The sequence below is a fragment of the Neomonachus schauinslandi genome, chromosome 6, assembly GCF_002201575.2.
Source record: "Neomonachus schauinslandi chromosome 6, ASM220157v2, whole genome shotgun sequence".
In the NCBI taxonomy this organism is placed as follows: domain Eukaryota; kingdom Metazoa; phylum Chordata; class Mammalia; order Carnivora; family Phocidae; genus Neomonachus; species Neomonachus schauinslandi.
This window is the reverse complement of record NC_058408.1, coordinates 36,119,453-36,139,775: the sequence shown is the minus strand read 5'-3', so window position 1 is coordinate 36,139,775 and position 20,323 is coordinate 36,119,453. Positions and strand designations below refer to the sequence as shown.

The 20,323-nt window shown below is 44.7% G+C and overlaps 1 protein-coding gene across 2 annotated transcripts in view; it reads left to right on the top strand.

Annotated features, from left to right (window-relative positions):
* KCNH1 (potassium voltage-gated channel subfamily H member 1) overlaps positions 1 to 20,323 on the top strand; it is a 364,685-nt gene that overhangs the window by 264,974 nt on the left and 79,388 nt on the right. For both annotated transcript variants that reach the window (XM_021682533.1, XM_021682532.1), the window contains exon 10: positions 19,732 to 19,928. In XM_021682533.1, the coding sequence (XP_021538208.1) occupies positions 19,732 to 19,928 (197 nt within the window). The remainder of the gene's footprint in view (positions 1 to 19,731; positions 19,929 to 20,323) is intronic.

The window sequence follows — 20,323 nt, the reverse complement described above, 5'->3', positions numbered from 1 at the left end:
GGAAGGCAGTGAGTGACTGGCGTATAGTAGAGATGAGAGGTGGTAAGATATGGGCAGTAGAAACTGAGACAGAATAGGGTTGCCAGATCAAATACAGCACAGCCAGTTAAACTTGGATTTCCTATTAATGAGTAATTTTAGCTTAAGTATTTCCCAAACACAAAATGGGATATACTTATGCTAAAAAAAGTATCCATTTATCTCGGATTCAGATTTAACAGGGTGTCTTATATTTTTATTTGCTAACCTTCGATGGGAGGGACATGTTGATGGACATTCTGGAAGGAGAGTCTGAAAGGTTGTATAGAATAGGATGTGGGGTGTAGCCAGAGGGAGGTGAGGGAGGTGATTCTGTCATCCCAGTGAGTTGGGAGATGGAGGCACTGGAACAGACAAGGCTAAGTCAGGAGGAAGACACGGTGAGAGAGAAAGGTGATGAGTTTGGCTTTGACTTGTTGCATTTAAAGACCAGTGGGGTATCCAAGTGGAGTGCTCGGGAAGGTGCGTCTGGAACTGGGAGAAGAAGCCAGGGCTCAAGACAGAGATTTAGGATTCAGAGGAAGGAATAGGAAATAGGAAAAACAAACCAACAAACAAGAAAGGGTGTGGAGCGAACACAGGGGGTCACATTCATTTTCTGAAATGACCAAGTATTTCAGAGCGTTTTAAAAGAAATGGGAGTGTAGCCATTCAAAATGCTCATGAGGAATTTTAAATGGGATTAGAAACTCTTCTGATAAGTAAAGTAAGTAAAATATAATTTTTAAATGCTATATGATCTCAGCTATGTGGGGGGAACATGTATAGATAAAAACCCACAAATATCTCTACCCACATGTCATAGTTGATGTCTTTAGTCTGTGAGGCTATAGGAGATTTTTGTTTTCCTTTTTCATATATATATTTGTCTTTCAAGTCTTCTTTAAAAGAGCATATGCTACTTTCAAAATTAGGGAAAAATTTTTGTTTAATTTAAAGTGCATCTTGAGAAAGTCAGCTTTGTTCCATATATTCTTTTGGTTCTTAGGATACCATTTGAAAGAATAACATTTTTTTCAAAAAGAAGTCTTGACAGCATTTCTTTTGTTATTTACTGGTCCAGTCAGAAAAAAAAGATGACATTTACTTAGTGGGTACTACCCAACCCCTCCCTCAAACGCTTCTTGAAAAGGAGGATGGCTAGGCAGTGAGGACAGAGGAGCTATCTAACCAGGATTTTAAAAAGAGCAACAACTGCATGTAAAACCCTCATTATTTTAGAGATGGAGGAGCTGAATCCTTCACAGAGTGGCTTCCCAAGATGCTTGTGAAGTGGAGGGGCTGAGGGAAAGGTCCCCCACTTTCTGTGCTACCATCTTTTGGAGTGCCCAGCCCCACATGGCCCCATGGACCTGGCGTAGCTGCTGGGAGAACATGACCCCTGGGCACCATATAATAATGTCGCTTGCTCACGCTCAACCCAAGGGGAGGAGGCTATGTTTAAGTGTCTCTCTCAACACTCCAACCAAGCATTAATATTCGTATAGCTTTTCCATCAACTGAAGCAATTATATTAAATCCACACTCCTAGGGAGAAACTATCCTATGAATAATCTAGAACTTCAGAAATGCAAAACATTTGTGTCGGGTAATGCCTGCAGTACTTGACTGAGGCGGGGCGGGGGTGGGGACCAGGTTCTACTTCCTAATTCTGTTTTTGTTTAAGCAATTAAAAAAATTGGTTTGCAGTCTCTGAAGACACCAGTAGTTAGCGGAGTCAATAGATCTTTCTAAAGGAAACTCTTCTAACTTTATAGTGCCCAGACAGAGGGGAATGGTTAAATAAAAAATTATGGTAAATCAAGGCAGCTGTTATGATGACGATGGAAAAAGTTTTATTGGGACACGCTTTGAAATGTTTTAAATACAATGTTAAGTGGGGGAAAAAGCAGAGTATGTCGCTCTATGTGCTGTAACCTCAACTGCATAAAAGTGCATGTGCGAGCAGAAGAAAGATGGAAAGCATACCAAAATGTTCATCAGAGTTTTCTAGGTGGTGGCCTGCAAAGCGAATATTTTCTATTTCTCAGTATATTTCAGTCATTTTCTGCAGTGCGCACAGAGTCTTTTATAAACAGGAAGGGAAAGAAAATCAAGTCAACTTGCAATTCTTATCTGTAGTGATCTTGGAAATTCTCACCTGCCTTCAGTGAGAGATTTGTGATCTATTTACTTAGCAGAGACACACTGGGCTAATGTAATCTAATTGCAGTTGCGAAGAATAGAAGGAGAGTGTCGGGATGTTTCCAAGCCATTGCTTTAATGTAACCATCGCCGAGTGAGCCCCATTCAAACAGAGATGCCAGTGTTATTTACTTCTGCTCAGCGTAGTCTCCACAAGGAAGGCTAGTGACCTACATTTGGGTGAAATTTTAATTCCTTTAAGGAGAGCATTTGTATGATAGGGTAATTTCTAACATTCATTATCTTTACATCTTCTTTTTAAATTCATCTATAAATTTTCAGCTTACCATTAAGCTGGATCAGAGTGAATTATGGGACTATTTCTGAACAGCTCACCAAATTCCTTCTTGGGCCAAGCTGACAAGGTAGCTCCCTGAGGACACCCGGGTTCTTGTACTCGGGCTGGAGACCAATCCTCTCCTTAAAGCCTCCATCCTGAGACATTCTAAGTCTTTCTTATCCTGGCCCTTTCAGTGTTCTATTCAAATAGAACCTTTCAGTGTTCTATTCAAACCCGTCTTTTCATTGATATATTGATTTATTCATTCCATAAACATGCCAGATGTAGTCTGGGGCTTGAAGATACAATGGTGAATCAGACAGACACACCTGGGATAGAGCTAATAGTCTTATCAGGGAAACAGATAAGCAAATACACAGCTTTATAATATAGCATGCCAGGAGTAATAGGAGTAAGAACAGGATGCTAAGGAAGCTTATAAGATAGGCATCAATCCAGCCTGGCCAAGAGAAATCAAGGAAGGCTTCCTGGCAGAGGTGGTATCTGAGCTGAGATTTGCATGATGAACTGAATTCCACTGGATGCAGCAGTGGTGGTGGGGTTTGGAATAGGGGATTAAATAGAAGGTGTTCCAGGCAGAGGGGACAGCATTTTCAAAGACTTTTTTTTTGTTTTTTTAAGATTTATTTATTTACAGGGCGCCTGGGTGGCTCAGTTGGTTAAGCGACTGCCTTCGGCTCAGGTCATGATCCTGGACTCCCGGGATCGAGTCCCGCATCGGGCTCCCTGCTCAGCAGCGAGTCTGCTTCTCCTTCTGACCCTCTCCCCTCTCATGCTCTCTCTCTCTATCTCATTCTCTCTCTCAAATAAATAAATAAAATCTTTATTTATTTACTTGAGAGAGAGAGAGTGTGCACTCATGGGGGGAGGGACAGAGGGAGAGAGAGAGAGAATCTCAAGCAGACTCCCCATTGAGTGTGGAGCCTGACTTGGAGCTCGATCTCATGACCCTGAGATCATGACCGGAGCATAAATCAAGAGTCGGACACTTAACTGACTGAGCCACCCAGGTGCCCCCAGCATCTTCAAAGACTTTGAAGCAGAAGAGTGATATTTGTGTTTAGAAAGGCCATCCTGGATGCTATGAAGAGAATGGCTAGCAGGCAGGAAGACCAGTGAGGACAATGTTGAGAGATGAGTGTAGCTTGAACTGACTTAATGTCAGTGGAAATGGAGAAAGGTAGACAAATTTATGAGATACTTGGTGGATAAAATGACCAGGGCTTGGTCTTTTATTGGATATGGAGACAAGAAAAAGGGAGGACTCTGGAATGACTCAGACAACTTTCACCGGGACAGAGAATGCTGGAGGGTGGACAGGCTGACAGTGGGACCAGTTTCATTTTGGGATTTGTGGTTCTGAGCTAAGTTAAAGTGTCCAGTGTGAGATTCTAGACTCAGAAGAGAGACCTAGGCTAGAGGCATAAACATGGGGACCATCAGGATCCAGGTGGCAGCTGAAGCCAGGGTAGAGGCTGAGAAAAACCCAAAAAAAGAAGGGAGGGTAAGAAGCAATAAGGTCTTATTGCTTCTAAGAACCTTATTGTCTTCTAAGAACCCCGAGGAATGCCCGTTTATAGGGGACAGGTGGAGGGGCCAGAGATGGACTGCCAGCAGAGGAGAGGGCTATCACAGAAGACAGGGAGAGAGGAAGGAACATTTCCAACTGATAGAAAACAAAATTTCACCGACTAGGAGAGGCTATGGATTGTAAGGCACGCCAATATTTTATGGCCCACTAAGACACAATGCTGCCAGTTAAATGGTGATAGATGGTTGATTGTAAGACACATTCTGATTTCAGAGATAAAAACGCTTGACAACTTAAGTATATATTAGAATCAAAGAGCTAGAATAAGTTGAGGACTAAAATACACCTTTTAGATTGATTAGGGAAAGAGCTGTTATTGATTATGGTGAGAGTAATGTTAGTGGGGTCTGGGGGGTAGAAGTGAGATTAGAGTAGCTTGAGAAATGGGGGGGGAGGTGGCCGTTAGTTCCAGGGTGCTTGATAAATTGCAAAGATCTTCCAGAGTTCTGAACCAAGAGAGAAATAAGTAAGAGAGATACCAGTCAAAATATCACCTTTTTTTTTTTTTCTGATTAAGCTAATATTGAAGAATATGCTTTGTACCTGTGTCCAAGAAGACTTCCCCACACAGAGCCCCAGAATTAGGCCTACCCTGGTGGTGCTGACCAGCACGAGCTACCCCTGTGAGGGTCTGCCTGGCAGATCTTACGGCCTGGAGGGACAGAGAGAGCACGCTTTCTGCAGACAGGCAGATCCTGAAGAGAGCAAGGGGCTAGCCTACGCATGTGCGGGTTCTCCTTTAAACTCCTCACTCAGACGGGGGCCACCGAGAAGCCACGAGTGTGACGCAACTGGACTGCTTTGCAGAAGGGGACATGGGGAAATAGGGGTAAATCACCCTTTAACTGTAAGAGTGTAGAGATGCTGTAAATAGCATTATCAAGAAATTGAGCCATAAAAGAAAGGAGAACAGTCCAGACCAGCTAACCTCATCTCCAGCCATCCAGCTTTTCCCCCTTGCTGTTTGGAAAAATTACCCATCTCTTCCATGTGTCTCAATTCTCTTGCCTCACTGTAGAAAGCCAGATCCATTCTCAGTTTTCTCTGTGAATTCCCCATAGTCCTGCCCAAGACAACCTCCAGCGTATCTTGATATTATGTTTTTGTTTTATACTTCACTGTTACACACATGTAGGTTTGTCTCCTCACCGTGTAAGCCCCTCGAACGTAGAGACAATGTCTTTTCCATGTTCTATCCCCCTTCACCGCCGGAACACTGCCTGCTCCATGATGGGTGGGGCCAAATTGTTGAACTGGATTGAATTGCGTATCTTTGGGAACCCCCAGTCTGATAGCTGTCCAGGAGGGAGGGGCAGGGGCAGTTCCCATCAGAGCTGGCACGTGACATTCCAGTTCCTGTGTGGGTTTCATTAACCAGGTACGCGGCGGACCCATGCCAGTGTCCCATCTCTAATACAGAGATGGTTTGCTAAAGAGCGTAACAATCGCTCTCCTTTGTACTGACTTCGGAAGAAGGCAAATGTTTCCTGAACATCTCTGAGCTCTCCTCCAAAACCTAAAATGAGACCAAGCCTCTCTAGAAGGAGATGCCCCTCTGAGAAGTGGGGTGACATGCCTACCTCGGCCTGGAGCCCGGGCCTCCTGGGCATCTCCAGGCCCTGCTTTCTTAGTTGGCAAAAGAAATCCAATAAAATGTGTTGGCTCAGCACCCCACACCACAGCACGATCAGATAAGACCTGGCACTTAAAGGTAAGGCCTTATTCCGAGTAGTATATTTTCACAACTTGAACAGGAGCACACTGATGAGGTCTCCACTCTGTCTGTATTGGATGGACCTTCTCACTTCTCTAAACTGTAGCAGATAAAGCAGAGGTCACAGACTTCCAGCAGCATTTTTTTTTTCAATGAGAGCAAAAAAAAAGGGTGGGGGGGTGCTTTGTAGCTTCATTACAGATAAAAGAAGGCAAAATTTACCAGGTGTCAAAACTTTGCTTATCTACTCTTCCCCGTGGTCTCAGATGACCTAAGGGAAGCAGCCAAAGATGCATGTGGGAGGGTTAAGGATTCCAAATTAAGCTGGAAAGCCCGGACTTCATCATCTTTGGGGTAAGGCACACGGTGGGTGCCTGCGGCAGCGTCCCTGGCCAGTGTCTAACCTGGCACATGGGCCCCCTCAGCAGATCCTGCCCCCCCCCGACCCCTAGTTGCTGGTCTGGGAAGTGGGTGGGTATCACCAAGGTATTTCGCTGAAGTCTTTGGAGGCTTTGCTCTGACAGTGCTACCAGAGCTCCATCATCATGCGACTGCCCGGTCCTTCAGACACGTGGAAGCCCGCGTCTGTCCCTACAGCAGGGGGAGAGAGCATGTGTGGACATACCTTCCCCACAGAGCCAAACCCATTGTACTGCCCCACCGGGCTGTGGACTCCGGAACTGGCTAGGATGTGGGGTGAGCTGCAAATTCTCCAACAGAAGCCCAAAGTAATAGAAGCTTAGACAAGACAGAAACATGCTTTTCTCTCATGTAACAGCCCAGGTATAAGAGCTGGAATGTCCACTTCATGGTGTTGGGCGCCCCGCTTGCTTCTTGCCTCTTGCTTCGTCCTAAGTAGGTTGTCACCCTGGCCTCCTGGTCCAAGAGAGCTCACATCCTTGTTCCAGCCAGGGGGGAGGGAAGAGAAGGGGAGGGCAGAGCAGGACCCTAGAAGTTGCACACATCCCTTCTGCAACCCTCGCCTTAACCAGAACTTGGACAAATGGCCATGGCGAGGCCCAGTGCAGTCTTTATTCTGGTCATCTTTGTGCCCAGCTGCAAGTCATCAGCTCCATTACCAGAAGAGGGAAGAACCGGTTTTGGAGAACATGTGGATTCCTCGGCCATAGCTCCTTAAGGTCAACGCTGTCTCTGATTTATCCTTTTTCCCATCACCTAGCATGGTGCCTGACCAAGGTAATCGGGCAATCATTTAACCTCTCTGGAACTCACTTTCCTCTCTTTAAAATGGTCCCGATGATCCCTGTGGAATTTGCTTCACAGGGCCGTTAAGAGAATTCTTCTTTTACTGTGTCTACAATTTACCGAGCACCTACTGTGTTCCAAGCCCAGGGCTAAGTGCTTTGTCCATAATAGTTTCATGTAAGCCGCACCACAGCTCTGTGAGGTGGGTCTTATTATCCACCTTTCTTAGCTGGGTGAACTGAGACTGGCAGGGGTTTGCTAAGATGCCCGGTGCCATTGGTTTATCTCTGTATCCGGTATCCATTGAGCACCTGCTGTGGGTCTGGGATATAGTGCTTCCAGGCATGAGGAGTGTCTCCAGAGTATAGCGCGCACACATAATGGGGAACTGCTCTGGTCAAGGGCCCAGGGAGGAGGTTGGAGCGTGTTTGGAAGCGTGAGCAGGAATTATCTAGACCAGGGAGGAGGGTGGAGGTCTGCGGTCGTGCTGGGGAGGCCCACAGAGGAGCAGGGAGCCAGACTTGGAGGGACTGTAAGAGCCACAGTGTGGCTGGAGAGCAGAGAGTGAGCAAAAGAGGGGGCAGGGGCCCCCTCAGGCTCCCAGCCGGGCAGTCCAACCTGTCTGGCCCTGAGGCTTGAGTTGAGGGAGGATGATAAAATGCTTGGAAAGCATGCCGGGGGTGGCACCGGGGGGCGGGGGGTGAGACTTGGCAAATTCTCTTTGTGTCTTAGACACGTCTTGGAGGACCAAGGAGGGAACCCAGATGTGACATGCCTGGCTTATGTGATGAACCAGGAGGCCTGAGAGCTGCCCTTGTCCTCACCCTTATCCTCCTGAACTATACAGTTCAGTGGTGTGCACAGTCTACTCGGAACTTACCTGGAAATATCTGTCCAGCCCCTATTCTCTGTATCATAAGAATTATTCCTAGGGCCAGGAGACAGAATGGCCGACCCTCCGAGCCTCTCTCAGTGATGCCAGGGTCTCTGTGGTCACATTTCACCATCCTGATGAAGGGAGTGACAAGGCTTCTCTGGTCTTGAAATGGCTTGAGGGCAGAGGACCTCCTGATGCTCCAGAGAGGAGGAATCTAGACAGTAGGGTAGGCTGAGGGGACTGGCCCTCACTGCACCCTGTATCCGGGCACCTCTCTCAGCACCCCCAGGGTGGCCCCCAACAGCATCATGAATCCAGGTCTTTAAACAGTAACTCAACAAGTTGGTGTTGTCCGCTCACTGTATAGAGTATGGAAGGCACTTAGGTAAGTTTGCAGCTGAATGAGGAGACCAGGTACTTTCCTCAAAGGATTACAAAATATACTGGCAACACTCATGTCTACAGGTGAGTTAAGGAACAGATAATCCAAAACATGGGATAATCCAGAGGCTTCTGGCTTTCTTCCTGCTGAAGAGCCCTCTGCTGTGCCTCAGGGCCTTTGCATCTGCTCTTTCCTCCCCCTGGACTCATCTCTGTGCTATATATCTTTATGCTGGTTAATTGGAACTCATCTCTCAGGTCTCAGCTCAGACATTGTGTCTCCCTGAAAGCCTTCCCTCACTCCTTGAGCTTGAACTAAACACCCCTCCTGCAGGTTGTCCTATCATGTTAGAATTAGGCACTCACCCCTGAAATGTTATAGTCCCCTGGATCTCTGTCTCTCACTACATCATGTCTGTCATCCCCCTGCTATACCTCAGCCCCTAGAACAGTGCCTCCAAAAGTTGCACGACTGATTGAATGAGTTGTTTCTAATTGGTTTGGGTCTAGAAATGGTTGGTGACTTTAGAAGCAGACAGTAATTTATACTGCAGAATTATGTTTTGCCGATACAGGTTACCACTGTGAGCGGTCCTTGTAAGAGCACACAGTAGGGAATAGTGAAGAGAAGCAGCTGGAGATTTCAGTTTTGCTCTGACCCCTCTGGCCTGCCAAACTCACTCAGAGACTGTCTTTGAATAAGGAGGGCCTTTTCTGAAGGGTTCCAGTTGTCATTTTCAGAGCAGAATTGCTTCCCTGTGACTTTTTAACATTTGGGTAGGCTGTTTGATCCTCCCGGGGACCCAGTTCCAGCACCTCTAGAATTCGCCCTGATCACCCCTTCCAGCCCCCTACTCCCACCTTCCACGCCCCTTCAAGGCTCCTCACATGGGTATTCCAGCCTCTGCCCGTCCTTAAATTGAATTATCTACAGGGTCTTGGTTTTCTCCTGTGCTCCTTGCAGAGATCTGCCCTCTCTCTTCCTGTGCCACCTCAGTCCTGGGTCCTACTTCCCACCTATGTCTTATGAATGTTCTTTGGTCCTATGTCTGTACCCTGAAGGGTTGTTTATGTCCACTGCAATGAAGGAGGTGCAGTAAAGACAGCTGCATTGAAGTGGGGGTGAAAGGGGGAGGAGGATTAATTATCATAGGGATGTTTGCTTGGAGTTTTAATTAGACTGCCGCTCCTTACTTCCCCTTTTCGTTCTTTTTTCTTTTCCCCAGCTCAGAACATCCACGTAGAATGCACTTTAGAAACTTGAACGTTAGGCTTTAACATTCTGCACCCAGAGCCTCAGTGTAATAAATAAATCAATAAGCTGATTGCCTCAAGTAGTTGGATTGCCAAGTGCATTGGGGTAACTTTGGTTCTTCAGTGAATGATCATTTCATGCTAGGGAACAAGGGATGAATATGGGTGTAGGGCTTGTCCTGGCCTCTGATTTGTAACCCTGACCTGGGAAGTCATTATTCCCAGAGCTGTGTGTAACTTACAAACAGCCTGCCAAATGCTCTGTATCCTCCCCTTTGACAGTTTCCCCAAGTTCTATGTCATAAATACATTTGTCGTTTGCCAGAAGAGGCTTGGGTTTGTTTTGAATCTAACAAGCCCTCCGACACCACACTCTTAAATCTCACTAACAGATCATTTATACCAAAAATGCTACCTTGACAGGAAGAAAGATTGTATGGTTTTCAATTTGGGTTGAAAATCAAATCCAAGTTACAACAACACTGAGACTTCCTGGACCCTGTAGGTTAATCATGATTATCTTACCGTGAAATACTTGGTGTAGTAGGAACTACTCTCTATTTATTGTTTCTGTCAAAACCTTAGATTGGAACTTTTTCCAGTGGGCATGTTGTAATTTCTAAAGATGCACTTATTAATTTCATGGTGTGTTTCAACCATAATATGGTTGTCCTTTATTTTATGCAATAGGCTGAATTTCTATAGATAAATAGTATGTTAAATACACATGAAGAACTATTATTTTACTTTCTGGGTTCTTTTCTAGTTGGAAAAACTACTCCAAATTTGTTTGAGAAGTATAATACTCACTCATTAGGTTTTGTTTAAATGCAGGACAATTGAACCTTGAAGAATGTGGGGTTAGGGGTGCTGACCCTCTGTGCACTTGAAAATCCACGTATAACTTTTGATCCCCCAAAACTTAACTACTAATAGCCTACTGTTGACGAGGAGCCTTACTGATAACATAAAAAATAAATTAACTTGTGTTTTGTATGTTATATATATTATAGACTATATTCTTACAACAAAGTAAGCAAGAAAAAAGAAAATGTTATTAAAACCATAAGGGAGAGGGGGAAAGATGGTAGAGGATTAGGGGACCCTATTTCAACTGGTCCCTGGAATTGAGCTGGATATCTACCAGATCACTCTGAGCACGCACGAAACCAGCCTGAGATGTAAGAAGATCTGGATCTCTACAAACAGAATATCTCAGGCGGTTGGTTTTGAGGTACGAAGCGGGGAGCCGTGATTCCCTGGGCAGATATCAGAGGATAAACGGCAGTGGAAGGGTGCCTGGCTGTGGGGATCCTACACCGTCAGTCAGCAACAGCCTCGCGCGCTGCAGACGGGCACAGACTCGCAGACCCGTAGCGGTGGGGAAAGGACTTTAGGGCAGGCCCCGGGGCAGAAACCCGGAGTGGCGGGGTCACGCGGGCGAACTGGGAGTGGCTGGCAGTTTTAGAAGCACAAAGGGCAGAGACGTGCCCCGACCTGGAGGCAGGACTGGGAGCGCTGCGGAGGGGCACACAACCCAGGACGCTGCAGTTTATAGCAGCACAGACAGAAATGGAGATGGTGTGGCCTGGAGAGCTCACTGAACAACAGCCTGCGATCTCTCTGCTCTGAGGCAGAGGGTTGGAAATGGTCTCTTCTGCTCTGACTCATGGAAGAGATGCGGAAAGCCGCCAGGGAAAGCCACCAGAGAACAAAAGCCCCAAAAACGGATTCCCACTGAGCCCATCCCCCACCACAGGGGGGGCGGGGCAACAGCCCAAACAGGGTTGCCTGAGTAACAGCGCGTTAGACCCCTCCCCCAGAAGACAGGCTGGGAAAACAAGAGGCCAGCAACCCTAAGGTCCCAAGGAAACAGGTGCATCTTGCTTGGGTTCTGGTCAATAATTTGGATTCTATACATTCCCTCAAACACCCATCAACAGAATGACTAGGAGGAGGAACCCCCAAAATAGAAAAGACTCAGAGATTATGACTTATGCTGCAGATTTACAAATGGATGCAGATATAACCAATGTCAGAGATGGAATTCAGGCTAGCAATTGTGAAGACAATGGCGAGAATGGAGAAATCAGTTAATGGCAACATAGAGTCTCTAAGGACAGAAATAAAAGCTGAATTGGCAGAACTTAAAAATGCTATCAGTGAGATCCAATCCAATCTAGATAATCTAACAGCTAGGGTAACTGAGGCAGAAGAGCGAATAAGCGACCTGGAAGACAATTTAATAGATAAAAAGGGAAAAGAGGAGGCCAGGGAAAAACAACTCAGAATCCATGAAAATAGAATCAGAGAAATAAGTGACACCATGAAGCGTTCCAATGTCAGAATAATTGGAATCCCGGAGGGAGTGGAGAGAGAGAGAGGACTAGAAGATGTATTTGAGCAAATCGTAGCTGAGAACTTCCCTAATCTGGGGAATGAAACAAACATTCAAGTCCTAGAGGCAGAGAGGACCCCTCCTAAGATCAAGGAAAACAGGCCAACACCCCGGCATGTAATAGTAAAACTTGCAAATCTTAGAACCAAGGAAACCATCTTAAGGGCAGTTAGGGGAAGAGATTCCTTACGTACAGAGGGAGGAACATCAGAATAACAGACCTATCCGCAGAGACCTGGCAAGCCAGAAAGGCCTGGCAAGACATATTCAGGGTACCAAATGAGAAGAACATGCAGCCAAGAATACTTTATCCGGCAAGGCTTTCATTTAGAATGGATGGAGAGATGCAGAGCTGCCACGACTGGCAGAAACTGAAAGAATATGTGACCACTAAGCCGGCCCTGCAAGAAATATTACGGGGGGTTCTATAAAAGGAGAAAGACCCCAAGAGTGATATACAACAGAAATTTACAGGGACAATCTATAAAAACAATATCTTCACAGGCAATATGATGACAATTAATTCATATCTTTCAATAATCACTCTCAATGTGAATGGCCTAAATGCTCCCATAAAACGGCACAGGGTTGCAGATTGGATAAAAAGACAGGACCCATCCATATGCTGCCTACAAGAGACTCATTTTGAACCTAAAGGTACATCCAGACTGAAAGTGAAGGGATGGAGATGCATCTCCCATGCCAGCAGACCTCAGAAGAAAGCTGGGGTAGCAATTCTTATATCAGACAAATTAGATTTTAAACTAAAGTCTGTAATAAGAGACACAGAAGGACACTATATCATTCTTAAAGGGTCTATCCAACAAGAAGATCTAACAGTTGTAAATATCTATGCCCCCAACATGGGAGCAGCCATCTACATAAGCCAACTGTTAACCAAAATAAAGAGTTATATTGATAACAATATGTTAATTGTAGGAGACCTCAGTACTCCACTCTCAGCAATGGACAGATCATCTAAGCAGAAAATCAACAAGGAAACAAGAGCTTTGAATGATACATTGGACCAGATGGACCTCATAGATATTTACAGAACATTCCACCCTAAAACAACAGAATACTCATTCTTCTCGCGTGCACATGGAACTTTCTCCAGAATAGACCACATACTGGGTCACAAATCAGGTCTCAACCAATACCAAAAGATTGAGATTATTCCCTGCATAGTCTCAGACCACAATGCTCTAAAACTGGAACTCAATCACAAGAAAAAATTTGGCAGAAATTCAAACACTTGGAAGCTAAAGACCACTCTGCTCAAGAATGTTTGGGTCAACCACGAAATCAAAGAAGAACTTAAACAATTCATGGAAATCAATGAGAACGAAAACACATCGGTCCAAAACCTATGGGATACTGCAAAGGCGGTCCTAAGGGGGAAATACGTAGTCATCCAAGCCTCACTCAAAAAAATAGAAAAATCCCGAATTCACCAACTAACTCTACACCTTAAAGAACTAGAGAAAAAGAACAAACGACACCTATGCCACGCATTAGAAGAGAAATAATTAAAATTAGAGCAGAAATCAATGAATTAGAAGCCAGAAACACAGTAGATCAGATCAACGAAACTAGAAGTTGGTTCTTCGAAAGAATTAATAAGATCGATAAACCACTGGCCAGACTTATCCAAAAGAAAAGAGAAAGGACCCAAATTAATAAAATTATGAATGAAAGGGGAGAGATCACTACTAACACCAAGGAAATAGAAACAATTATTAGAAATTATTATCAACAACTATATGCCAATAAACTGAGCAATCTGTATGAAATGGAGACCTTCCTGGAAACCTGCCAAGACTGAAACAGGAAGAAATTGACAACCTGAATAGGCCAATAACCAGTAAGGAGATTGAAGCAGTGATCAAAAACCTCCCAAAAAACCAGAGTCCAGGGCCTGATGGATTCCCTGGGGAATTCTACCAAACATTCAAAGAAGAAATAATACCTATTCTACTGAAGCTGTTTCAAAAAAGAGAAACAGAAGGAAAACTTCCAAACTCATTCTATGAGGCCAGTATTACCTTAATGCCCAAACCAGGCAAAGACCCCATCAAAAAGGAGAATTTCAGACCAATATCCTTGATGAATATGGATTCCAAAATCCTCACCAAAATCCTAGCTAATAGGATCCAACAATACATTAAAAGGATCATCCACCACGACCAAGTGGGATTTATCCCTGGAATGCAAGGGTGGTTCAACATTCGCAAATCAATCAATGTGATAGAACATGTTAATAAGAGGAGGGAGAAGAACCATATGGTCCTCTCAATTGATGCAGAAAAAGCATTTAACAAAATACAACATCCTTTCCTGATTAAAACTCCCCGGAGTGGGCGCCTCGGTGGCTCAGATGGTTAAGCGTCTGCCTTCGGCTCAGGTCATGATCCCAGGGTCCTGGGATTGAGTCCCACATTGGGCTCCTGGCTCAGCAGGGAGCTTGCTTCTCCCTCTGACCCTCTCCCCTCTCATGCTGTTTCTCTCTCGCTCGCTCTCTAAAAAATAAATAAAATCTTTAAAAAAAAAAAAACTCCCCAGAGTATAGGGATAGAGGGAACATTCCTCAAGTTCATAAAATCCATCTATGAAAAACCCACAGTGAATATCATCCTCAATGGGGAAAAGCTGAGAGCCTTTCCCTTAAGATCAGGAACACGTCAAGGATGCCCACTCTCGCCACTATTGTTCAACATAGTACTAGAAGTCCTAGCAACAGCAATCAGACAACAAAAAGAAATAAAAGGTATTCAAATTGGCAAAGAAGAAGTCAAACTCTCTCTTTTCGCAGACGACATGATACTTTATGTGGAAAACCCAAAAGACTCCACCCCCAAATTACTAGAACTCATCCAGCAATTCAGTAATGTGGCAGGATACAAAATCAATGCACAGAAATCAGTTGCTTTCTTATACACTAACAACGCAACTGTAGAAAGAGAAATTAGAGAAACTATTCCATTTACAATAGCACCAAAAACCATAAGATACCTCGGAATAAACCTATGTATGAATGAATAAAGAGGTAAAGGATCTATACTCTAGGAACTACAAAACACTCATGAAAGAAATAGAAGAAGACACAAAAAGATGGAAAAATATTCCATGCTCATGGATCGGAAGAATAAACATTGTTAAAATGTCTATGCTACCCAGAGCAATCTATACCTTCAATGTCATCCCGATCAAACTTCCAATGACATTTTTCAAAGTGTTGGAACAAACAATCCTAAAATTTGTACGGAATCAGAAAAGACCCGAATCGCCAAGTAAATGTTGAAAAAGAAAAACAAAGCTGGGGGCATCACGTTGCCCGATTTCAAGCTATACTACAAAGCTGTGATCACCAAGACAACATGGTACTGGCACAAAAACAGACATACAGACCAATGGAACAGAATAGAGAACCCAGATATGGACCCTCAACTCTATGGTCAAATAATCTTTGACAAAGCAGGAAAAAACATGGAATGGAAAAAAGACAGTCTCTTCAATAAATGGTGCTGGGAAAATTGGACAGCCACATGCAGAAGAATGAAACTCGACCATTCTCTAACACCATTCACAAAGATAAACTCAAAGTGGATGAAAGACCTCAATGTGAGACAGGAATCCATCAAAATCCTAGAAGAGAACATAGGCAGTCACCTCTTTGACATTGCCCACAGCAACTTCTTTCAAGATACATCTCCAAAAGCTAGTGAAACAAAAGCAAAAATGAACTTTTGGGACTTCATCAAGATAAAAAGCTTCTGCACAGCAAAGGAAACAGTCAACAAAACAAAGAGGCAACCCACAGAATGGGAGAAGATATTTGCAAATGACACTACAGATAAAGGGCTGGTATCCAAGATCTATAAAGAACTTCTCAAACTCAACCCCCCCAAAACAAATAATCAAGTCAAAAAGTGGGCAGAAGATATGAAAAGACACTTCTCTGAAGAAGACACACAAATGGCTAACAGACACATGAAAAAATGTCATCATCATTAGCCATCAGGGAAATCCAAATCAAAACCACACTGAGATACCACCTTACACCAGTTAGAATGGCAAAAATGGACAGGGAAAGAAACAACAAATGTTGGAGAGGTTGTGGAGAAAGCGGAACCCTCTTGCACTGTTGGTGGGAATGCAAGTTGGTACAGCCACTTTGGAAAACAGTGTGGAGGTGCCTCAAAAAATTAAAAATAGAGCTACCCGATGACCCAGCAATTGCACTACTGGGTATTTACCCCAAAGACACAGATGTAGTGAAAAGAAGGGCCACATGCACCCCAATGTTCATAGCAGAATGTCCGCAATAGCCAAACTGGAAAGAGCCGAGATGCCCTTCAACAGATGAATGGATAAAAAAGGTGTGGTCCATATATACAATGGAATATTAGTCAGCCATCAGAAAAGATGAATACCCAACTTTTACATCAACATGGATGGGACTGGAGGAGATTATGCTAAGTGAAATAAGTCAAGCAGAGAAAGTCAATTATCAAATGGTTTCACTTATTTGTGGAACATAAGGAATAACATGGAGGACATTAGGAGAAGGAAGGGAAAAATGGGGGGCGGAATTGGAGGGAGAGATGAACCATGAGAGACTATGGACTCTGAGAAACAAACTGAGGGTTTTAGAGGGGAGGGGGGAGGGGGGATTGGTTAGCCCGGTGATGGGTATTAAGGAGGGCACGTACTGCATGGAGCACCGGGTGTTATACGAAAACAATGGATCGTAGATCACCACATCAAAAACCAATGATGTATGGTCACTAACATAACATAATAAAATTTAAAAAAAAAAAAGAAAAGAAAACCATAAGGAAGAGAAAATGCATTTACAGTGGTGTACTGTATTTATCCAAAAAAATCGACGTATTAAGTGGACCTGCGCAGCTCAAACCCGTGTTGTTCAAGGGTCAGCTCTAATCTTCATGATAATGAGGCAAGATTGCCCATGGTCTTGCACTTTCAGTAGCTCTGGCTTAGTTATACTACATTTCATCCCAATAGGAAGCTGCAAGATTTGTCAATTCTACATGTTCTCACTGATACTCCAAACACCCAGGAAAATCTGCTCCTGTTAGAGCCCCTCATCGCTCTTTCTTGTCCCATTCTTTCAGAGCAGGACGTGGGGTGCCAGCTCAGAGCTGGGGTCATTTGTGATGTTCTGCTGGAATATTAGGTAACTTACTAAGTAATTTCTCACAGGCTTCTCAGCCTAGAGTTCCATGATTCTGTGTGTTCTGGTTATCTCTTGCTGCATAATAAACCTCCCCTAAATTTAATGGTGTAAGAAATTGGTAACTGTTTCTCACCATTCCGTGGGGTGTTTAGCTCAGTTGGTTACTTCTGACTTGGGCTTTCTGCATGTGGCTGCACGCCAGCATTGGCTGGGGCTGCAGGCATCCGAAGGCTTGAGTGGGCTGGCCGGCCGGCCGGGATGGCTCATTTCCATGACTGGCAGAAGCTGGCTGTCAGCTGAGAGCTCAGCTCGGCTGCTCACCAGAGCACTGATATGTGACCTCTGGTATGGCCTGTTCTTCTCAAAGCATGGTAGTTGGATTCTAAGAAGGAGCATTCTAACAGTAGGCATTCCAAGAGACCCAGGCAGAAGCTGCAAGGTTTTTTATGATCTGGCCTCAAAATCCCAGAACATCACTTCTGCCACACTCCAGAGAAGGGCCCAAGGTGAGTCCAGGTTCAAGGGGAAGGAAATTAGGCTTTGCCTCTTGATGCATCTTGACCATCTACCATTCTGTGTGTCAGAAGAGCTTTTCTAGAAGAATAAGATTACATAAAAATGAAAGGCATGGGAGGCATTACAGTGAAGGGTAGGGAAGTTATGGGATGCTTCCTATGTATGAATGAATGGCCAGCCTTGTTGGTTAGAACTCCATACCAGGGAGCCCACACTGAATGAGCCCATCTCCATGGAAGCTGGTAGCATCCCACAGAGAGAAGCATTCCCATCCAGTGGCCCCAGCCCTAAAGTAATCCACTCTTAGTACGATGATTGAAAAACACCTGGGAAGGGGATTTAACTAGCACAGTTTAAAAGGCATTTTTCCCTAAAACTCCCCCATGCATGCACCTTGCTCATACTGAGTAGTAAAACTATCTTCATGGGCGCCTGGGTGGCTCAGTTGGTTAAGCAACTGCCTTCGGCTCAGGTCATGATCCCGGAGTCCCGGGATCGAGTCCCGCATCAGGCTCCCTGCTCAGCAGGGAGTCTGCTTCTCCCTCTGACCCTCCTCCCTCTCATGCTCTCTGTCTTTCATTCTCTCTCTCGCAAATAAATAAAATCTTAAAAAAAAAAAAAACCTATCTTCATAAATCAGAACTGTACATTACCTCATAAACACATAGGAAACTGTGGAGTAATGTGTCTGGTACAGTTGATTTCTCGCTCACACTGTGGAGGTGCTTGGAGAAGGCTATGCCCATGGAGTACCTCATATCCTTAGAATGGATTCTTTGGTGTTTGAGAAAAGATCAAGTTCTGTCCAGGCGCTTGGAAGTCTAATCACCTCCTTGGCCTGAATAAGGAAAACACCTGCCCTATTAATCATTCTGAGTCAGGGGTACCTAGGTTCCTGCAGTGGAGTGTGGCTGGTCTGGATGCATGGGCTGACAGCTCTCCTGAGGGTGATGAGGGTTACTTTCCACCCTCGTAGCATTGTTTATTGCCCCCAGCATACTCCTCTCGGGCTCCCTGTGGATTCAAATTTGTGTTTATCTGTGTTGAAAATTTAGAGACAAGATAAACAACATTTCAAGCTATTTATAACCAGAGGCTGTGCCAGGAATGAAGTAGGCTTTGCATTAGACATATGCTAAAATGTTGAACTCGGGGAAATGTAGGGAGAATATCCCTTGATGTGAAAAGCAGATATTTAGAGGAGACTGATAGCAGTTTGACCCAGAATATGGTTATATATACTCTGTTGGCTTATTAAGTACACTCTTGCAGAATGCCAGGTACAGAGGGGCTTGGAGATGCCATGTGGATGGGGCCCATGTTTTTACACTCCCAGGAGGGCCTTTGGCAAGGGTGAGGAACATGGAAGGAGATAGTGGGGGAGGGGGAGGAATAAGGCACCATACAAACATAGACCCTATGGCCATGGACAGAGTATGGAAGAGAATGAACTCCACCCCTACGTGCCTTTTTCCACGTGGATCATCCTAAACAGAGGAGACCTTTCCTGATCTTCAGCTCCCGATGGAGAGTCCGCACCTTCTCCATACTGTTCACCTCTCTCTCAGTCAGTCCCACGAATGGAGATCCACAGTTCACCCTCCTTCCTTCCTTCTCTTTTGCCTGCACTTATTGGCAGAACTCCTACTCAGCACCGGACATGGTGTGACGTGGAGGGAACTCTCACGTTGGGAGTTACACAATAAACAAGGACACAGACAAATCATGTGATTATGGATTATGATTGGTGTTTTGGGAAAATGGGGGAGTGATAAAGAATAACAGGGGGTTACCACTTTGGATAAGATGTTCAAGGGGTAGCACCCATGACCCCAACGTCATTGACTAAACCTTAACATGTATTATATAGTATTTTAAAGTTTCTTAAATTGCATGTTGTTAAGGTTCAAAATAAAACCTGTTTTTGTTTTTTGTTTTTTCCTTTCCAAGCCCATGTTGCAGAATGTCAAATGGAAATTTGGGAGGCAGAGGGAAGCCAACCTGGATGGCCAGATGCTGGCCAGATGCCGTCCGGTTGACACTTTCTTCACCAGCACTTTCTCTCCCTAGGGAAAGGAGACGTGTTTGGAGATGTGTTCTGGAAGGAAGCCACCCTGGCCCAGTCCTGTGCCAATGTTAGGGCCCTGACCTACTGCGACCTGCATGTGATCAAACGGGATGCCCTGCAGAAAGTGCTGGAATTCTACACGGCCTTTTCCCACTCCTTCTCCAGGAACCTCATTCTCACCTACAACTTGAGGAAGAGGGTAAGCTAACAGTGTCGGTTTCTTCTCCACCAAGCGCCGTTTCTGCACACTTAGCACAACCACACAGGCCAGGAAAAGTCCTCTCACAGTTTCTGTAAGGGGAGCAGTTGTTTCTCTGGAGGTTCTGAGCGTGGCTTGCTCTTCAGAGCTTTTGCTATGAAATAAGGGCCAGAGGAATGTTGCTAGATTAAAAGATGGATTCATTTTGCTGCAGCAGGGGTTTGTTCGTGAGTGTGTCCATGCACTTCCCCCCAGCAATAGCTAGACCTTCTAGCATTTTGAAAAGATGAGTAAAAAAAGGAGGTCATGATTCAGTAAAATGGCTGAGGGGGGCTACTTAATTAAAGTAAACTGAATTCTTCCTGGTGACTAGGACTCACTAAATGGTGTGAGGC